General features: G+C 50.5%; 1 protein-coding gene across 3 annotated transcripts in view; it reads left to right on the top strand.

Moving 5' to 3' along the window:
- Nucleotides 1-14,761: 14,761 nt before the first annotated feature.
- Nucleotides 14,762-20,109, top strand: part of LOC123478892 (UL16-binding protein 6) — a 30,112-nt gene continuing 24,764 nt past the window's right edge. For all 3 annotated transcript variants that reach the window (XM_053913982.1, XM_045189052.2, XM_045189053.2), the window contains exons 1-3: nt 14,762-15,306; nt 19,233-19,484; nt 19,709-19,975. In XM_053913982.1, coding sequence (XP_053769957.1) covers nt 15,204-15,306; nt 19,233-19,484; nt 19,709-19,975 — 622 coding nt within the window. In that variant the 5' untranslated portion in view covers nt 14,762-15,203. The remainder of the gene's footprint in view (nt 15,307-19,232; nt 19,485-19,708; nt 19,976-20,109) is intronic.

A 20,109-nucleotide genomic window follows, 5' to 3' on the forward strand; every position in this document is an offset into this window, starting at 1 on the left:
TGGTGCCCTTTTCTCGCCCTTAGGTCCACCGTGGCTCTGAGGTTGGACCAGGGCTCAGTTCCTTCCACCAAGCCCCCTCCCTGCCTGTGCCCACTCCTTCCCCCTCCCCTGCTCACTGTCTCCATGTCCCCTCCCCTCTCCTCAGTTACCCCTGGTCTTGTTTCTCTCCAGTCTGATGACAGGCAGGATCATCCTGAGCTCTGATGATCAAGGCACCAGTAGATCCGATGTCCACTTTGTACACAGCTGACTTCTTGTTTCGTCCTCCCAGAGCAGAGACCACAATGAGAACAAGCACCTCTGTATCTGATGAGACCAAGCGCTTCTGTATCTATTTAGAATCTTATCATAGGAGCTTCACCCTCATGAAAACAACTCCCTCCAAAGCCCTTCACACAGAGCATTTTAACATTGGCATTTTTGAGAGATAAATATTCCTTGCATAACACCATCGTTCCGTCTCATATTTACTTAAAATCCAAATGACACTCATTTGGTGATATCCTATGTGTCAGCCTCTGGTCCTCCCCTGATACCTGGTGAGTGGGTCTGCAAAATTTACATCAAACAGACTTCAAAGGAAGTAACCATGGACTATGTAGGGTGCTCTCTCTCTCTGGGGATAAGGGGTTGTTCCCCTATTAACAGAGGAACTGTTGACTAGAGGACTCTGGTTCAGAGTGTCTCGAGAGGCTCACGATTGTACATGGAACATTCTCTACTAGGGTTAGAGAACCTCAATTTGAGAACACATTTCCACCCCCAGTACTGGCAGAAGGGCCACAGATTCGGGTGGAGCCTGCTCCGTAGATACCCTGACACAGGAGTGTAGAGTGGGCGACACACACAGGTATCAGAACACCAGGAGATAGGTGTGTGTGTGTGCGTGTGTGCATGTGACGACTGTCTTAGCCTCTGAAGGGGGCCACTATTTCCTACAAATCACTAAATGGGCTGTAGATGTAAAAAGCACTGGTGAAAAGTAACTACAAAATAAGCACGAAGTACAAATGGAAGCTTCTTTGTGGCTGTTTATTTACGATCTGGTTTTTATTGAGATATAACCGACATATAACATAGTATTGATTTCAGGTGGCCGGCATAATGGTTTGATATTTGTATATTCCCTAGCCGATTGAAAAGAAACCTGCATCACTACAATTATAAACCCGTTTTATGGGCTTACCACGTATAAAACTAGTACGAAGGGCCCTGGCTGGTGGGGCTCAGTGGATTGAGCACCAGCCTGAGAACCAAAGGGTCTCTGGTTGGTTCCCAGTCAGGGCGCATGCCTGGCTTGCAGGCCAGGTCCTCAGTGCGGGGGCACACGAGAGGCAACCACACATTGATGTTTCTCTCCCTCTTTCTCCTTCCCTTCCCCTCTCTCTAAAAATAAATAAATAAAATGTTTAAAAAAATAAAAATAGCACAAAGGGTGAGGGAATAGACTCATAATAGAGCAATGTTGCTATTAATCTCAACTATTGTTTTAGGTTAAGAGGCTAATTATAATCTCCAGGGCAAGTAGTTAAGAAGAAATTTCAGAAGAATACAGAAAAACAAACAACAGGGGAACAAAAAATGGGAGCAAACGGTTTCCCGAGTGCAAGGCCCGAGAGACAGAAGATGGCGGAAGTGACCTGGGCACAGGGAAACTTCAGAGCACTACGCAGATGTGGATGCAGAGTTCTAGAGAGAAACTCCATAACAGGAGTACACCAACGTTTAATCAATTATCTACAAAATGTTGCCCTGGCTGGTGTGATTCAGTGGACTGAGTGCTGGTCTGTGAGCCAAAAGTTCCTGGATTCGATTCCCACCCGGTCAGGGCACAGGCCTGTGTCGTAGGCCAGGTCCCCAGTTGGGGGCCTTGAGATATTCCTCACAAGCATGCTCCTCTCCCTTTTTCTTTCTCCCTTCCCCTCTCTCTGAAAATAAAATCTTAAAAAAAAGTGTAATTCCCATAATTCTGTAAGTGCTGCCGTTAGTATTTGTAAAAGGTCATTCCATCTGACAGTAATGTGTAGGTTAGATTTTCTCACTTTGCAATAATTCCAAATTTACAGAATGGTTGCCCAAATGCTTTACATGTAATCAAATAACTTTTGTTTTTGTTTTACTTTTTTATTAAGGTAAAATAGCCATAGAGTGAAATGTGTAAAGAATAATAACCTTAAGTCTCTAGCTTGATGAATCTTTCCATGTCTTAGTCAAATAATTTCAAAATAAAAAAATTTAATATTCTTTCAGATTTCTCTGCAATGATTGAATTATCTGTGCTTTCAAAAATGTGATATTGTAACGGAGCAGAGCGGGCCGTCCACGAGCCTCCTTGGTGAATGACTCAACAATTAATGCCGGGAGGAGCGGGTCTTTCCGCACAAGCTTCGGGCCTCGGGGGAGCCTAGAGCATTGCCGGGCTCTGCGCCCCGTTTTCCCAGGAGACCCAGCACCTCCCATGCTCCCCGCCAAGCTACTAGCCCAAACCCCCAAAGTAGAAGCCCCCCATTTCCTTATCTTAAGCCGACTGCGCGAACAGTTCTCCAGTCCCTCTGAAAGGTACCAACGGCGCCACCCTCGCGCAGCAGCTCTCTCCTTCCTGGGATCCGTGTGCATTAGCCGCCATTTCAATAGTACAGAAAAGCGTGTTCCGTGTTCCTCTGGACCTTGGGGAACTCAGGAAAGGCACAGGTCTTAAAGTCCGGGTAAAATCCAGGTGCAGCAGATCAGGATCTTGCAAGGAAGTCCTCCTTCCTTCCTACAGGCAGGCCACCTAGCTTAATCCCTTACTACAGCCTACAGGGCACAAATCCTCCTTCTCCGTTCCGGAGCTCACGGCCGAGACACAAAACGGCTCCCGCGCTTGAGTTTAAATTTCCGCGCCTCCTCCGAAACCCCATTTCCGACTCCTCCCACACTGGGTTACACCTGCCTGTTCGCAGCAGCCTACGTCTTTCTCTGCTGCGCCCCAGGAAAGTCCAGGCAGGTTTCTCCCAGCACGTAGATGCATCCCTGGTACAATCTGATGTATGTGTGGGGTCTCCAAAGGAGTAGGACACCCTAAATGTGCTAAAGGACTTAAAAACGGCCCTGTGCTTTAAGGTGCTTTGGTTACCATGCCCTCTCACTACTATTTCATTTACATGTAATTGAATACTATGTTTTTAAAAACATCTTGGCGCTCGTATCCCATCAAGTAGCTTGTCTCCTGAAATACCGCCCCACCCCATATTTCTCAGCAAGTGTTTCATAGACTTCCTGCACCAAAATCTCCCGCGAAAATGTCAAACCTGTTGATTTTTCCACTCCCAGTACGTCTTCAGTCGCTTTGGACTGAACTGAAGCGGGACACAGAACTGAGCCCTGGGGAGAAGCTCCCGGGAGAGGCCGCGGGAGATGCTTCCAGAAACAGCCCTGCCCCAACCCCGACGTGTGAGGAGGTGAGGACAGGAAGTGGGGGCGGAACCCGCCCAGGCCAGGTCTTTGCGAGGAGGGGAAGCTAGTGGCTTAGAGTCTCTGCGCAAAGGCTCTGAGGCTCTGGAGGGGCCCGCCTAGGAGGCCTCCGTGGCCCCACGCCCAGTGGCACCAACACAGCTCCGGCAGGCGCAGCGGCTCACCCCGACGCCCCCCGCCCCAGCAGTGTTCCCTACCTACCTGCACCTCGCCCACACTGTCCTCACTTTCCCTCGGGAACCTCCACAGCCACAGACACACAGGACTTCCCCCAGCACACATGTGCCCCATCACATCACACTGTCACCCCACTCTCTGTCTCCATGCACTCACTCTCCCCGGCCATACAGGGGGGTTCCAAGGTCTCCCCGTCCTCCCTACCACCGTCCCCTCCAGTCGTTCTGACGGTCACGCCATCTAGTGGTGTGCAGCGGTGCCTCTGCGTCCATTTCCCCGAGGGCTCACGACCGAAGCATCTTCCTATCGCCTGCTGGCCCGTGCAGTCTGCTTTGGAGAGGTGCCTATTTTTAGTGGAGTTGTTTCTCGTTTTATTGTTAAGTATAAACGTTCTTCATACATTCTCGATACCCATCCCTTACCAGAGATATGAGTGGAAAATATTTTCTTTCTGAAAGTTGTCTTTTCATTTTCTTGGAAACACAAACATTTTAAAGTTTGAAGAAGTCAAATTAACCTACTTTTTAGGAACTGAGTTCCCTGAGGCAGTAGCCTCTGGCGTCTGGGAGGACTTGGAGTTTAGGTTGCTGGTTCGATTCCCAGTCAGGGCACATGCCTGGGTTACAGGCCAGGTCCCCAGTTGGGTGTGCAAGAGGCAACCACACATTGATGTCTCTCTCTTCTTTCTCTCCCTCCCTTCCCCTCTCTCTAAAAATAAATAAATAAATAGGGGGAAGGGCCAAGAAACCTGTCTACAGGAGAGGGGCTGGGGCCAGAACAGGTGAAGGCTATGTGGTTTTCCCCGGAATATTGGGCAATTGTCCCCCCGTGAGTACACTGTTTGGGTGTTCCCCTAACAGTGTATATCCTGAGTATATCCTGGGTATTGATGTACTCCAGTTCTGTGGCTGTACACGAATGCAGGGGAGTCTCCCCCGTGGGTGCGAGTGGTAAAGCCGTTCTGTGGGGTCATGCTGACCATCCCCTGTGCAGCTGCCATCTCCATGATGGGTAATGGTGGTGAAACAATATCAGTTGCCCAGAGAACATGAGGAAATCACAGAAACTATAGGAGAGTTGGAGAAGTTGGGAGCAATTAGCCCTCCCCCCCAGCCCATTTAACTCTCCTGTGAGGCCAGTGAAAAAGCCAGATGGCACATGGAGAATGCCAGTTGATTAGAGGGAACCCAATAAAGTCATACCTCCACTGCATGCAGTGGTCCCCTCTGTGGTGGACTTGATGGACCAGTTAACTAATGGGCTGGGAACTTACCACTTTGTAGCTGACCTAGCAAATGCCTTTTTCTCCATTGACCTTGCTCCAGAGAGTCAAGATCAATTGGCCTTCACATGGGAAGGTCAATAGTGGACCTTTACCATGTTCCCTCAAGGGTACTTGCACAGCCCGACCATCTGTCACGGGCTTGTGGTGGACAACCTGGCTAAGTGACCACAGCCTCCAGAGGTGTGCCTGTTCCATTACGTTAATGGCATCTTGTTAACCAGTGATTCTTGAGCAGAATTAGAAAAGGCAGTGATGCAAATGTTGTCCCGCCTAGTTCTGTAGCTGGGCGGCCAATGAGGCCAAGCTGCGGGGGCCTGGATTATCTGTCAAGTTCTTGGGGGTTGTCTGGTCAGGTAAGACAAAAGTCATCCCTGATGCAGTGATAGATAAAGTTCAGGGATGTCCGACCCCTACCATGGTGAAACATCTCCAGACATTTTGGGGCCTGCTGGGGACTGGAGAGCATCTGTGCCCCATCCATCCCAGGTCGTTCGTCCCTTGTATTTGGTGAAAAGGGGAGTGAACTGGGATGGACCCCAACCTCGGAACAAGCATTCTAAGGGTGAAGTGCATTGTTAAGCACGCTCAAGTCTTGCATGCTCTGGATCCTGCTAGACCCTGTGAGCTCGTGACACAGGAAGGGTTTGGAAGGGGTTTGTGACAGCAATTGGAATGGCTCCATCGACCCTTGGGTTTCTGGTCCCGAGTGTGGAAGGGAGCAGAGGTACGGTATTCCTTGATTGAAAAGCAATTGGCTGCAGTATATGCTGCTCTGTTGGCCACAGAGGCCATAACAGGAACTGGCCCCGTGACAGTTGGGACCACATATCCCACTGCAGGGTGGGTCCAGTGGGCCAAGCCTTGTAGTGAGTGGGACAGCTCAGACGCCCACGTTGGCTAAGTGGAGGTCTTATCTGCAACAAAGGAATACTCTATCCACTAGCCTCTTGCGGGATGAGCTACAGGAAGAGCCAGGTCCTATTCCCTCAGCTGCATGGTACACTGATGGGTCCAGTGGGGTCAGCTGTCGTGTGGATTGCGGTGGCAATCCAAGCACAGACAGACACAGTCTGGTTTGACACTGGTGTGGGTCAGAGTAGCCAGTGAACAGAACTGCGTGCGTGCCGTTGTGGCTCCTGTCTGCTAATGAAGCACCACCCCTGACTATTTGTGCAGGTAGTTGGGTGGTGTACCGGGGGCTAACATGGTGGGTCTCTACATGGCATGCAAATAAGTGGATGGTTATGCATAGGCCATTGTGGGGACAGGCCTTGTAGCAGGGCCTCTGGAAGTTAGGCCACCAGAATCAAATCACTGTCCATCATGTGACCAGGCATGCACCCCTAGCCTCCGCTGGGAATGATGAAGCTGATACTCTAGTTACAGAAGAGCCATGGGGATGTAAAGTACAGTATAGGAAATGGAGTAGCCAAAGTAACCTATGGACATGAGCGATGGTGTGAGGATGGCCTAGGGAGCGGGGGTGGGGGGCGGTGCTAGGTGGAGGAGGGCAAAGGGATAAAAATTGGGACAACTGTAATAGTATAATCAATAAAAAATAAGTAAAAAATAAAAGAGCAAAAAAAAAAAAGGACCTAAATGTGAAACTCAAAATCATAAAACTCCCAGAGTAAAAAAAGAAAAAAACCAACCAAACATGGTAAAATCTTGAGAATTTCCCTTAGCTGTATTTTTTTCCTGATCTGTCGCTTGGTCAGGAGAAAAACAAAAGAAATGGGACTACATCAAAATAAGTTTTTTTTCACAGCAAAGGAAACTCATCAAAATGAAAAGACAACCTAGTGAATAGGAGAACAAATTCACCAGTGATACATCTGAGAAAGGGTTATTACCCAAAATTGAAAACGAACTCATACAACTTAACAACAAAAATCAAACAACTCAATTTAAAATATGGGCTAAGGACCTGAATAGACACTTCTCCAAAGAGGACATAGGGATGGCCAAGGCCTGTGAAAAGATGGTCAATGTCATCAATCCTCAGAGGTTTTGTGGGCAGGTGCAGACTTTTGGAGTGGAGGGGGGCCAAGGTGTGTCCTCAGACAAGAGAGACAAGGTGCCACTGGTGGAGATATTAGGGTCACTTCAAAATGGGAAAGTGTTGGAGACGCTGGTGTTCTTAGGACGCCAAAGAAATGTGTAAACCTACGGTGTGGGCTCATTAGGGAAAAGAAGAGTCTGGTGTGGGAGTCCAGGTTTCCAGGATCAGCCGGCAGATGGTGCTGAGTTCAAGGTGTAAGGCAGCGGGGGCTGGGGTGGGGCGGGATGGAAGGGCTTCACAGGGGGAGGGTCAGTGGAGCGCAGAGTGGGGACTTGCAGCTGTCCTTGGGTCGATACCTTGAGGGATGCCCTTTGACCTCTTCACGTACAGATGCCAGGGGCTCGGAAGCCCACCTCCCAAGAAGCCTTTAGTGCAGCGGGGTTGGTGGGGGCTGGGGGCTCTTTGCGAGGCACGGGGCGGGGAATCGAAGGGGCTTCATCAGAAATTCCCGCTGCTTGCTCCTCTCTCCCGTCTCTACCCTTCCCTCCTCCTTGTCCATTCGCCCAGTAAGACTTTTTTCACCGGTCGCTGGCTAATTTCAGCCCCTCTTACCTGCAAAGGGGAAACCAGGTATGCCGACGCCGCGGAGATGGTGGCGAGGGGTCCGAGTGGTCCGCGCCCCACCCGGCGGGAAGGTTCCATTATCCCACTGCGGGTAGCCCTCTGGTTCCCACCAGTTCCCTCCACCCCTGTCCCCACTGCTCTGTGTCCATAGGCCCAACCAAGGTCATTTCACATTCCCCGGATGTGCACTAAGTATGGAAAATCTTTGTTGGTGATAACCTATGGGGTGAAGGCTACCGTGGCAGAGGAGTAGAAGAATTTCCTTCTCATATTGTCTGCCCATTCTTCCAAGGACAATGTTAAAACAGTACTGGATCCTGAATAAAAGGTCCCAGTTTAATACCAACCACAAAACCCCTCTGGGATTGCAGGTGCATGATCCCTCCCCTATCCTCATTCAGGGACAGCCTGGTCTGAAGGCTTTCTGCAAAGCTCATCTGGTAAAATACTCAGGCTTTGCAGATCCTAAGTCTGTGCAACTCCTCAGGCTGCTGTAGCACGAAGGCAGCCGTACACGACACATGGCTGTGTGAGTGTGGCTGGACTCGCCACGAGGGCCCTGTGCCCCGTGGACAATGGCACTGGGGGCATCTGTTGCAGGAAAAGGTGCTATGTAGGCTTCACGGCATCCTAAGTGGACGATCACACACAGAGCTATAGGGTCAGAGCAAGGCCATGCCACGTACAGGAAAATTCCCACCTTTCAAGGGGTCCTGGTAACGTTCTTGGCCTGGTGGAGAAGAGGACTCCGGCTGTGGTATATTGGAGCTGCTCATCCTGAGCTGGGCTCATCAACCCACTAGTTCTTAGGTCATAGAGTCCCAGCTGTCCAAAGACATAAGTGATTTTCTGGTATTGAAATGAGCAGGGTTACAGGTAACAAATGGGATGCAGAAGCAGGGGCCCTGACTTTGACACCAGAAGTGCTGCAGCATCAGGACTCCTCCACTCATACCTGTGTCTTCATGCAGTCTCTCTCACTGCCTCCTTGGAGCAAGGAATCCACTCTACAGAAAGGAGGGGGCAGGGACCCTTGCCTGTGGGACTTACTCCCTCTCACTTCCCTGCCACTGAGAAACCACAGCAAAATAGGGCCTCTTACACATAGGAATGGCTTGCAGATCCTACTTCCTGAGGGGAAGTCTGGGGACATCTGGGAACTCTATTTAGGGGTGGAGCTTCACCACAATTTCCTGTTGTCCAAAGCACCTCACCCTCAACCCCTCATGCACCCTGCATTCCAGGTGAGCCAAGAATGTGCAGGTGTCCAGGGGGGCTCATCAACCACTCACCTGGCCTTCCTGCCAGCTCTCTAATGCCAGCCTTCTGCCTTCCTCCTGTTCTCCCAGTCACTTCCTCCTTCTCCCAGCCTCATGGGTGATCCTACCAGGCCCTTCATGGTTGCCTCCTCCCAGGGGTTACACCCAGATTCCTGCCCCCCAGCCCTATGCATGGAGTCTCTTCCCACACACAGATCACCTGGACCCACCAAGATGTAGCCCCACCAAGCCCGAGTCCTGCCCATCCCTGTGTGCCTCTTGTCTTCCAAACCACACAGCGCAGGTCCCTCCTGTGTAATGACTGTAGTGAATATTCGAGAACTTCTGTATCTTGTATACCTGTTAGTTCACAGACTTTGCTGCTGTCCCATGTCCCTCAGCTTAAGTACAACAGGCCTGGTATAGGCCTCCTCCACTTGCCCACAGTCTTAGGGTAGTGAGCACTTACAGTCACTGGGAGCTCATGGTCTTCCCTGGGTGACCGTGTGGAGCCAGAAGTCTTCGTCTACTGCACTCAGTTAATGAGGAAAAGGCTGGGTGGAAGGGGGCAGGTGGGACTGAGGGGCTCCCCAGTCCTCACACCAGGCTGTGCCCTTCCCTCAGCCGGGAGCCACTGCACACCCATCTCCCTCTCCTTCCAGCTACAACTCCCGCTGCCCCCATAAGGGTCAGGATATTACATTCTGTGTTACTAAAGAGACACAAGTATTTCCACAGACCACATGGATAACGGAGCAGAACGTGTACAAGGCCCTCTCAGCAGGTGTGACATTCTGACTGAGGACTAGGGTGTTAGGACCCAGGGGAGGCGAAGGGAGATGGTTAATTTAGTCTGGGACATGGAACAAGTTGGAGAACTTTGAGTTAAGGAGATTGCCCTCCAGCATGTTGACAGGCCTTGTCAAATCTGTTGAAGGCCTGAAAGGAACAGTAAGCTGGACTCCCTGCCCGCAGCCACCTAGAAGAGGGGGTTCTCCATCAGTGGCCTTCACACTTCGTGGGCACCACTGGTCTCCTGGGCTCCAGCATGCCAGCCTACATGGCTGATTTTGGACTTGACAGACTCCACAATCACGTGAGCAAATAATTTATAGTTTATCTATCTATCTATCTATCTATCTATCTATCTATCCATCCCCATCGTCAAAGTCTTTTTCTCTGAAGAACCCTGGCTACAACAGGAGGGAAATGAAGGCTAAGCGGGAGGTGATATTTGTGCCCAGGGATGGAGGCCCACAGACTCTTGGTCAAGTGAACAAGAATACCTCTGCTCCCCTCCTATCCCTTGGTTCTGCTCTGTCCTCTGTGCCCTGTCCCCACTGCTCAGCCTCAGAGTAGGACCAACATCCAATATTTACCTACACACATAGCTCTGGATCCCTACAACATCTGTTCTATTTGTGCCATGGGCCTTTCAAACTTACCGCTAGTTTGAAAACCTTATGTTAAATGTTAAGCAGTTTCTTTTTTTGAGCTCTTCCACAACGACCTTCACATTTCCCTGTTTCTTCCTGGCCTTTCTGGCATTCACCTTCATCCCCAGAGCACCGATGGATTAACCGTCTCTCTACTACAGGTGTGATTAAGAATAGTGATTCCATGATCTAGTCTCGAGCCTCACACCATGGCTGTCCATTAGGAATAAAATTGAAGTTGCAGCAAAGAGAGGGAGCATCTGTGAATGAAAAAACTGGCAACAGTTGGGTATGAAACAAAACGACACTTGGTCCCCTCCCCCATGTGTGTGACAGCAGGAGAATCCCCCTGATGGCTCGGCTGGCACAGCAGGGACTGACCCTGCCCAGCCCCTCTCTTCACCAGATGAAGGACAGTGCCCCTCCATTGTTTGAGGAGGACCAGGAAGCCTCTGCCTGGCTGGAAGCCACACGTCTGCAGATGTGTCCTCTCTGTGCCCACCAGGCCAACACCTAGCCTCCATTAGGGCCAACAACTCAAGGTCAGGCCAGGCTGGCTGGGGGGCAACAGGTCTAGATGCCAGAGGATTGTCACAAACAACACAGTGCCCTGCGGGGAGAGGGCAGAATGTGTAGGGTTCTGGTCCCGAGGAAGCGGGGTGACAGTGGTGGCTTGTTGAGGTGCAAACCGAACATTGGAGAAGGAGAGCTGACAGTTCTGGGTCAAGGGATTTGGCACAGCCCTGGAAGATACGGCCTACCTGCTGCTAGGATGGGTCTTGGGAGTTTTATTAAAAGCAATGACTGTGCAGCATGGAAGAGAACACTAGCAAATTCCAAGGTAGGTACTAAAGGATGGATTAAAAGGCTCCAGAAAAACATATGCCCGTGGATGTGGTATGCAAAGCCAGAACGAACATAAGATGCCTACCAACTGTGCTCCACGAAGAGGAGGACTGTTTTTTTAGGAAACTTACAAGGAGTGCTGGCGATGATGATGTCCAAGGTAGGCCACCAGAAAATGTGTCACTTTGGCATATCGGTCAGTTTGAATTAACGTTGCTTAAGAACAGCTGGGGCAAAGAAGGACACTCTGACCCTCCTTTGTCCCCCTAAAAGCAAGACACCCTTCCTGTACCAGGAGGTAGAGGGACGTCCTTTGCACAAGACACAGGGACTTTAGAGCCATGAAGATCATAGAGAGAAACCTGATCTCTTCATTACAAATTTACTCCTCTAAGCTCAAACTTCATCCGGTCAATTCTTTACAAATTATTGTTTCTTTGTCAAAGGTTATAAAAACTGCCTACTTTGGTCCCTTCAGAGAGTCTCATATTTCTCTGAGATCCTCTATGTACCAAATTAAAATTTGCTTTTCTCATTTAATCTGTCTGAGATGAATTTAATTTTTAGACCAGTCAGAAGAACCTAAAGTGGTAGAGGAAAAATTCTTCTTCCCTGACAGTGAGAAGGGCTTCAGCATTTTGGAGAAGCTCAGTGATGGCCGTTCCTGATGGCCAGCTTGGCAGGTGGAGATGGTATTCCCGATATAGGTGCTCAACTGTCATATGCAGGTACAGTTTCATTATTGAAAAAACCCAAAGGTCGGAATGCCAATCAAGGGCCTGGCCCACAGAAAACTATGCCTTTGGTCACAGAACGCAGTAATCCCAGAGGCAAATGACTGAAAGCCAACCCAGAGAGTGCTGGATTTAAATAATAAAAAGAAAAGTAGAACACAAGCATAAACAAGAAGCTAAAAGCAGCTTCTCAAGAAAAAAGCTGGGTCTGTTGCCCAGCTTCCAGAATTGAGCCACTTCTGGACCCAGAACCCATTACTAGAAAGAGTGGTTGGGATCCAATAATCAGGGACGCCTCAAGTTTACAGCAAAGGCCACGTGGCTATTGACCTGATGAGTGTGTACACTGGGAAGCAGAAAATGCCCAGACATTCTTATTGGACCTAGTGTGTGAGTTGACATCATCCCTAGGGACGGGAAGTATCATCATTGGTCCTGTTAGTATAGTGATATATGGGGTTCAGTCTCAGGGAATAAATAGACACTTGTCCCACCTGCATGCAGAGGTGTCCTTTAGTTCAGCAATTCACATAGTGTTCATTTCACATTCTCTGAATTTGTAACAGGAATAGAAAATCCTTTTGCTAGTGAATTACTTGTGATATGAGGGCTACACAGTAGCAAAATTCAGTAATAACCTCCTTACATTTTCTCCTCTTTGCTCCAAAGAGGTTTTTAAAACAGTATCTTATCCTCAATGAAATAACAGAGAAGAGTACCAACCTTAAAAATCTCTAAGGATCCCTCTCCCACCTCCACTTAATTGCCAGCCTGGTGTGAAGACTGTGTATAGGTGGGCACCTGTGAAATATTTCAGGCTTTGCAGACCACACACCTGTTGCAACTACTCAGCTGTGATGTTGAGCGTGAAAGTGGTGATAGACAGTACCCGAATGGATGGATGTGGCTGCATTTTGCTCTTGAACCCTAAGACCCAACAGACTTATGATACTATACTATGTGTAGTAGGACAAGGTGCAATGGGGACTTCATGGCATTCCTACTGGAGAATCACAACACAGTCCCCTAGTGTACAGAGGTAAGGCCATGTCACTTGCAACAGAGAAATGCACACCATTTAGAGGCTCCTGGTAAAGCGCTGGGGTCTGGTAGAGACAACGGCTCTGGCTGTGGACTGTGGGAGTGGTACCTCATTAATGTCATTAGGTCAGATAGGCCCAGCCATGATAAGATTTATGTGATTCTTTGGGCTTTGAAGTGATCAGAGTCACAGGGAACATATAAGGTGCAGAGACAGGTGTCCCTGATCTTGACACCACAAATGTAGCACCAGCACTACCCTCAGGTTATGCCTGGGACTTCCTGCAGTGTCTCTAAGTCCCCCTGGGACCAGGAATTTAGTCTGCAGAGCGCAGTGGAGCAGTGGCCTATTGCTGTAGGACTCAGGCCCTCCCATAGTCACTCCACCCAGAAGCCACAGGGCAGCAAACAGTTCTGGGTCTTCAATGAACAGTGGACAGGTTGGGCAGGTCACCCATATCTGTGACATCCTATACACTCTAAATATCAGGTCAACAAAGTATTGATAGTGCTGTGGCCATATCTGGTTCCCCATCGGTTTGCAAGTTGTCTTAGCTGCTATGGCACCACAAATGTGGAAGTGTGTGCTACACACAGAGACAGATAGGATGCACCCTGCAATGATCATAAATAACATTTACTGTCTGTCCTTTCTCCAGAAACAGTTTGTAGCCTCCTGTCTAAATCTATGACCATTATATGTTGCTGCCTCCTCAGCAGGTGGAAAGTGTGGGTTTGGGACCAAAGGGGAGAGAAAGAGGGCCCTTCCTTATCTGCCTTCCCAGGTAATACTTTGGCAAAATGTACTCCCTGTGCCTTCCAGCCTAGATTTCCTGGGCCAGGTGAAGAGGCTTTTGCTGGGTGTGTCCTCAAGTGAGGGGCTAAGGTGCCACTTGGAGGAGGAAAGGGTTCAGGGTGCTTCATAGATGGGAAGGTATTGGAGGCACTGGTGTTCTTGGGACCCTACAGATTGTGTCTTAACCTGAAACACCAATTCAAAAGAACCTATGCACCCCAATGTTCATAGAAGCACAATTTACAATAGCCAAGTGCTGGAAGCAACCTAAGTGCCCATCAGTAAATGAGTGGATCAAAAAACTGTGGTACATTTACACAATGGAATTCTACACAGCAGAAAGAAGGGAGCTCCTACCCCTTGTGACAGCATGGATGGAACTGGAGGCATTATGCTAAGTGAAATAAACCAGGCAATAAAAGACAAATATTATATGATATCACGTATAAGTGGAACCTAATCAACAAAATAAACAAGCAAGGAAAATATAACCTGAGACATGGAAATACAGAACAAACTGACAGCAACCAGAGGGGAGGAGTAGGGGGATGGGTGGGTGGGAAAGGGGGGAAGGGGAAGGGTGTTCCAGGACTGTGTATGGGTCAAGGACCCATGGACAAAGCCAAAGGAAGGTAGGACTAAGGGTGGGAGGTGGGGGTGGGTGGGGTGGGGGAAAGTTGGTGGGACTTGAATAACAATAAAAAATAGTGATCTTAAAAAAAATTGTGTCATAACACTGGGTGAGCTGGGTGAGTTGGGTGAGGGGTAGTCAGTCCCTGGAAGTGCTGAAAAATGAGTGCCTGGGCTTGCAGGTTCGATGATTGGCTGCAGAGCAGGCTGGGAAGTTCAAGGGTGGGGAGCCCTGGGGATGATGCAGTTTGTGCGGTGAAGTCTTGTGAGCCGGGTAGAGGCCTGAGGTCGTTTTGGTGCCTGTGGGTGGAGACCCGGAGGGAACACCCCGTGTTCTGACCGCACCTGGGATGCCCGGGGAACGCTGGTTCCTTCTTCTGCCGAAGCGGGCTGGTGGGGGGCGGGGCGGGGCAGTGCTGGGGAGCGAGAGGTGTGTTGGGAGTGTGTGGGGTGGGGCTCGGTTTTCTGAAAGGGCAGCGGAGCTGGTCCAGTGCTAAGAAGGCACCTCTTTTCTCTCCCGTGGGCCGGAGCGGGTGGGTTGGCCGAGGAAGTGGGCTGGGTGTGTGAGAGTGTGCGTGAGGGTGTGCGAGACACGGCGTGTGCGTTCCAGCGGGCGTCGGGGAGCGCTCGGGGCGCACGGAGTGCAGCGAAGTCTCCTAACCCTTCCGGCCGCGCGCGGGCAGCGCCGAGGGGTGGGGCCGGGCCAGCCGGCGGGGGGCTCGGAGAGATCCGGCCTGCCAGGCCGCTGCCACCCGCGGGCGCACTTCTTTCCCGGTCGCCTCCTGCGCTTCTCACCGCCGCACGGAAGCGACACCTCCCCGGAAAAAGGCGGCAAGAGGCAGCGGAACGCTCGCGGACGCTGCCCGGGCTCCGCGCAGACTCCGGTCCGCGCGGCAGCGTGGGCCCGGACAGCGTTGGCCATGGAGCTCCCCGGCTCGCAGTTCACGTTCCATCTCCTTCTCCTGCTGCTGGTCGCGCCGCGGGGCTGTGCCGGCGCAGCGGCTGTTCTCAGGACTCGGGACGGTGAGTTGGGGGGTGACGTCCAGGGGGTAGTTGGGGCAGCGAGGGACGGAACAGGGGGGGGCGGGCGGCACTCAGTTCGCGGGCGGGGCGAAGTGCCCGGGGCAGTTCCAGAACCATCCGGCCGGTGGCGCCCCCTCCTCAGTCGCCTGCGCGGGCTCGGTTCGGGTCGCGGTGCTGGGACGTAGCTGCTGGCGGGCGAGAAGAGGGGCGGGAGGGAGGTGGCGGGGCGCGTGCGCGGGGGGGGGGGGGGGAAGGGACGAGGGAAAGAGGGGCCCTCGAAGCAAACGCGTACCGTCCTCCGGCCGCTCCGCCGCGCCGGTTCCCCTTCTCCCGGGGACCTGGGGGCCCCTGCCCCCGACTGTGGCGTTTCCTCCGTGCAGCCACCCGCAGGCAGCGGCACGCGAGGTACTGTGCTCTCACGCCTTCCCGAGGCAAAAACCCTTCTTCACCCTCCCACGGCCCTCCCCGCTTGAGCGTCCCCGTGGGCTCTGCCCGCCCCAGCCAGGTCCCCGCGAAGAGTCGCCACGCTGAGCCGTGAACTCCGCAGCCGGGTTGGTCTGGCAGCCCAGGGCCACTTCCCCCACGTTCCCTGGGGAGCGCTGCCCCCCTCCCCAGCTCACCCCGTTTTACTATGCCCTGTTCGTGGGGGTCCCCAACACACCACTGCCTCCAGTACCTGCTCATCTGTGAAGGGCCCCTAATCAGCTCCTCCACCAAGGGGCGCCTTGTCTCCTTCGCCTGACGACGCTCACAGCTGAAGCCTCTGCCCCTGGCCCGCAGATCCCGGAGCAGGGGGCACCTGTTCCCGAAGAATCAGGAAGGGCCCTCCCTCCCTCCCCCTTGGTCCCCACACCCACATTTCCCACCTGCTGAGGAGGCAGCTTCCTCTAAAGGCCATAGGTCAGGGCAGGAGGCCGCAAACATTTTCTATAAAGGGTAAACGGTCACTTTTTGTCTTCACGGACCTTCTGGTAACTGTCTCTGTGGGCACTGGGCACCTCCGTGGCTGTGGTGGAAAAGCAGCCAGAACAACGTGCCAACAATTAGGGGACAAGATGTGGCCCCTCTCCCAGTTTGCTCACCCAGGTTTAGGGCGTATAGGGAGTCCCACATGTGGGTGACCACTTCCTTAGGGAATTGTCTCCCACGATGCCTCTACTGTTTGTTCAAGAGCCACAGCCATGCTCTGTTCTTTTTTTGTCTTGGTGAAAGATTTTATTTATTTCTTAGAGAGACGAGCAGGGAAGGAGAAAGAGATGAGGAGAAATAATGAGAGAGGAACCTGACCCCCAACTCATGCATGTGCCGTGACCAGGAGTTGAGCCAGAGACATTTCTGTTCCCAGGCTGGCACTCATCCCACCAAGCCACCCCAGCCAGGGCCAGAACCATGCCCTCTCCTGCCTGTGATTTCTGGGTGGAGTGATGTGCAAGGATGTGGGTCCCAAGGGCAGGGGCCTGTGCTCCCTTTCCTTGTGTGGACTGCTTCCTGGGTGGAAGGGGGCGTGGGAGACAGTGCATGAAGCCATAGGTGTGAGCGGAGGGTGGTGTTGGTACACCTGGTGTCAAGATGGGGGCCACCTGCTGCTGCATCTCATTGTTCCCTGTGACCCTGCTCCTTTCTGTGCCAGAAAAGTCACTTCTATCATAAGAGCACTCGGCCTGCCTTAGCTAATGACGCTCATGATGGGCAACTCTGATATTTCATAGCTGGAGGCCTCATCTCTACCAGGCCCTCTTTTTTTTTTTTTATTTTTGTGAAAGGGAAATACAGACTTTAATCAAATGAAATTATTTGCTTAAGATCATACAGTTAACGATATGAGAAGAATTGGAAAGAGAAACCACCTCCAGGCTACCTCTTGATCCTCTTGTACAATGGACTTAGCTCTTTAGAATTCTTCACCTCTGAACTGCACTGTTTAATATGATGCCACCATGGGCAGCAGTTGTATTAGTCTGCTATTCTAAATGCCTGGATTCAAGGCCCCAGTACATTTCTATTAGCCCCTCCTCCAGTCCTCCCCCCAAAATATATATCCACATTTATAAGACTTTGTTAATATCAACAAGCTGAAGTTTAAAGGACATCCACAACTTTCTAAATAAAACAAATACTTGGTGGCATTCTTTCTAATCCTTTATTATTTTTTATTTATTTCAGTCTTTATTGATGTACAGATAAAGTAACATGTTATTTTAAACAAAAATGACTTAACCACAGAAACCCATCCCATTTCTCTACATCTGGAACCAAATTTTCCTAGTACTTGACCTGTGAGGCTTCAGACCACAACAACCTCAAGCCCATCTGGCAGTTTATCCTCAGTCTTCCTTCATTTGTCAAGCTCAGTTTTTCTTTATAATGCCCCTATGTTACAAAGAAAGGTCCGTCAAAAGGTCTAACCCTTCGGTAACTTTCACAAGCAAAAGCAGAGAGATCTAGTCACAGAGTAAAACCTATATGGACACCATTCTCCCAGTTGAGCTACCAACCAGAAGCTCATACCATAGCAGTTAATGGATGACACTTGAGTTTAAAGACAGAGCCTCCCTCACTAATGACCTTCTACACCCTGAGACTTTCAGAGTTTCATCCAATTTGAGGTGTGAGGGACGACATTAGCAGTGACAGCTTGGTAATTAATCCAGTCGTCAACTTCACATGTTCAAGCAACAGTGACCAGTGACCATGGTCCGTACTAGGATGGGTCAAATTAAAAACTGACAATACGAGGTGCTGACAAGGATGTGGAGCCACTGGAACTCTCATGCATTGCTGTAAGCTTGTTTCTTCAAAACCGTGTGGCCCTGAAATTCAGTACCACAGTGAGTCTGAGAGTCCGAAAAGCTTTTGACTTCAGAATCCTTCCAAAGAGAACACCAGGACAGGTACTCCCACCTTATAGCGTGGTATGGACTAGGTTGGTATCCAGTTCTCAGTCCTGCTGCCACAGGGCGCTGTGCTGTTGGGTAGAGTGGGCTGGGGCACTCTACCAGGACCTCTTTAAATGCTGTGGATTTCCCTGACATAGAGCACCTGTACCTGTGATTTATTATCTTGACATTTGCCACCCCCATTACTGCTGGCAGGCATTTTGGGGAACACTGACTCCTACCACCATGCCTGGCCTTCAGCAAAAGTCATCTTCCAGCTTTTTGAGAATTCTGGTGCTCTTCTCATCCATGCTTTCCTCATAGGCTTGATAAACATGAACTTCAGGCTTTCCCATGGAGCAAGGTTGATTGGACTGTTTTCTGCCTTTTCATATTATACCCCGCCTGGCATAATCACTTCTCTGAGCCATCTGACCCCTTCTTCTGCTACCTGCCTCAGAAGTTCTGTCTGTTCTGTTCCATGCACGGTAACCATGCATTTTTTCCAAGCTTGCAAGATCCATCCTAGCAGCAGGTTAACACCATCGCCCAGGGCTGTGCCAAATCACAACCCACAATCATGAACTCTCCCTTCTCCAGTGTGGGTGGATCTGTCCACATCCCCCACTGCACTGTCGCCTAGCTTTGTCAGGAGCAACCCTCCTAAATGCTGTTCATGTCCCTTCAGGGCACTGAGCTATTTCCTGACAATCCTCTGGCATCCAGATTTTGTCTCCATAGCCGCTTGCCATATCCCTGGATTGGTTTTGGGCTGAGGGATGATGGGTATTGGCCTGGTTGGTAGAGGGGACATATCTGGTGATGTGCAGTTTCTTGTGTGGCTTCTGTCAGGCACAGGCCTCCTGGTTTTCCTCAAGCAAGGAAGGGGAACTGGCCTTCACCTGGTGAAGAGAGGTGACTGACAGGGTCAGTCCTCGGTCTGGCAGTTTAGGTGTGAGGGAGATTCACTTATTGTCACTGAGATGGGGGAGATGCTTATGGTCACTTTTTTTTCAACCCCAATTTTCACCTGCATTTTCTTTTCCACAGATGCGTCCTCTCTTTGCTTGAAATTACATATTTCTGGTAGTGGACCTTCATGGTGTGAGTTTGTAGGCACCATCAATAGTGCCCCATTTTTTAAATATTCCTGTAAGAGTCAGATGGCCAAACCCATCAATTTCTTGGGGATGGAGGAGAATGACACAGAGGCCTGGAATCAACGGTGCGAACATTTGAAGGAGCTGGTGGAAGAGCTCCGGAAAGCACTGCTGGACTATAAACAAAATATTTCCAAAGCTCGTAAGTTTGCAAGATCCAGGGTAGAAGTAGACAGTGTTGTAGGGTTAGGGAATAATTGTGTTTTTGTAAATATTGGAATTCTATCCTACCAAAGAGGCCCAGCATCCAGGGTAGGACACAGCGGACAGATCAGGACCAGGAGATGGGGGAAGCAAAGGGCTGGGTACTAGTTGGGGACAGAGGATCTGTCAAGACCTGAGGCTGAAATCTTTCCTGTGGGGCAGGGAGAGATTCTCTCTCCCTGCAGGTCCACATTATGTGTCAGCAGGAATCCAATGGATGCCACAGCACGTTCTGTGAGTTTCACATCAATGGACAGATGTGTCTCCACCTTGACTTGAAGAACAAAAGCTGGATGGAGTTTCATCCTGGATGTAGATTATTAAAGGAGACACTGGAAAGTGACAGATATGTGACCAATCTCTTTGTTTTGGTCTTAAATGGAGACTGTATGAAGTCGCTTAATCAGAGCGCAGTTCTGGACACAAAAGGTAACTACAGAGGGGAAAAGTTGTGGTCTCTTGAAATGACATTGACACTGTGTCTGTGTTTCTGTGTGTTGTGTGTGGTTTGAGAAACTGATCTGACTACAGTGGGTTTTTTTAAAATAAAGCCACAAAAATGT

This window comes from Desmodus rotundus, chromosome 11 (assembly GCF_022682495.2).
Source record: "Desmodus rotundus isolate HL8 chromosome 11, HLdesRot8A.1, whole genome shotgun sequence".
Taxonomy (NCBI): Eukaryota; Metazoa; Chordata; class Mammalia; order Chiroptera; family Phyllostomidae; genus Desmodus; species Desmodus rotundus.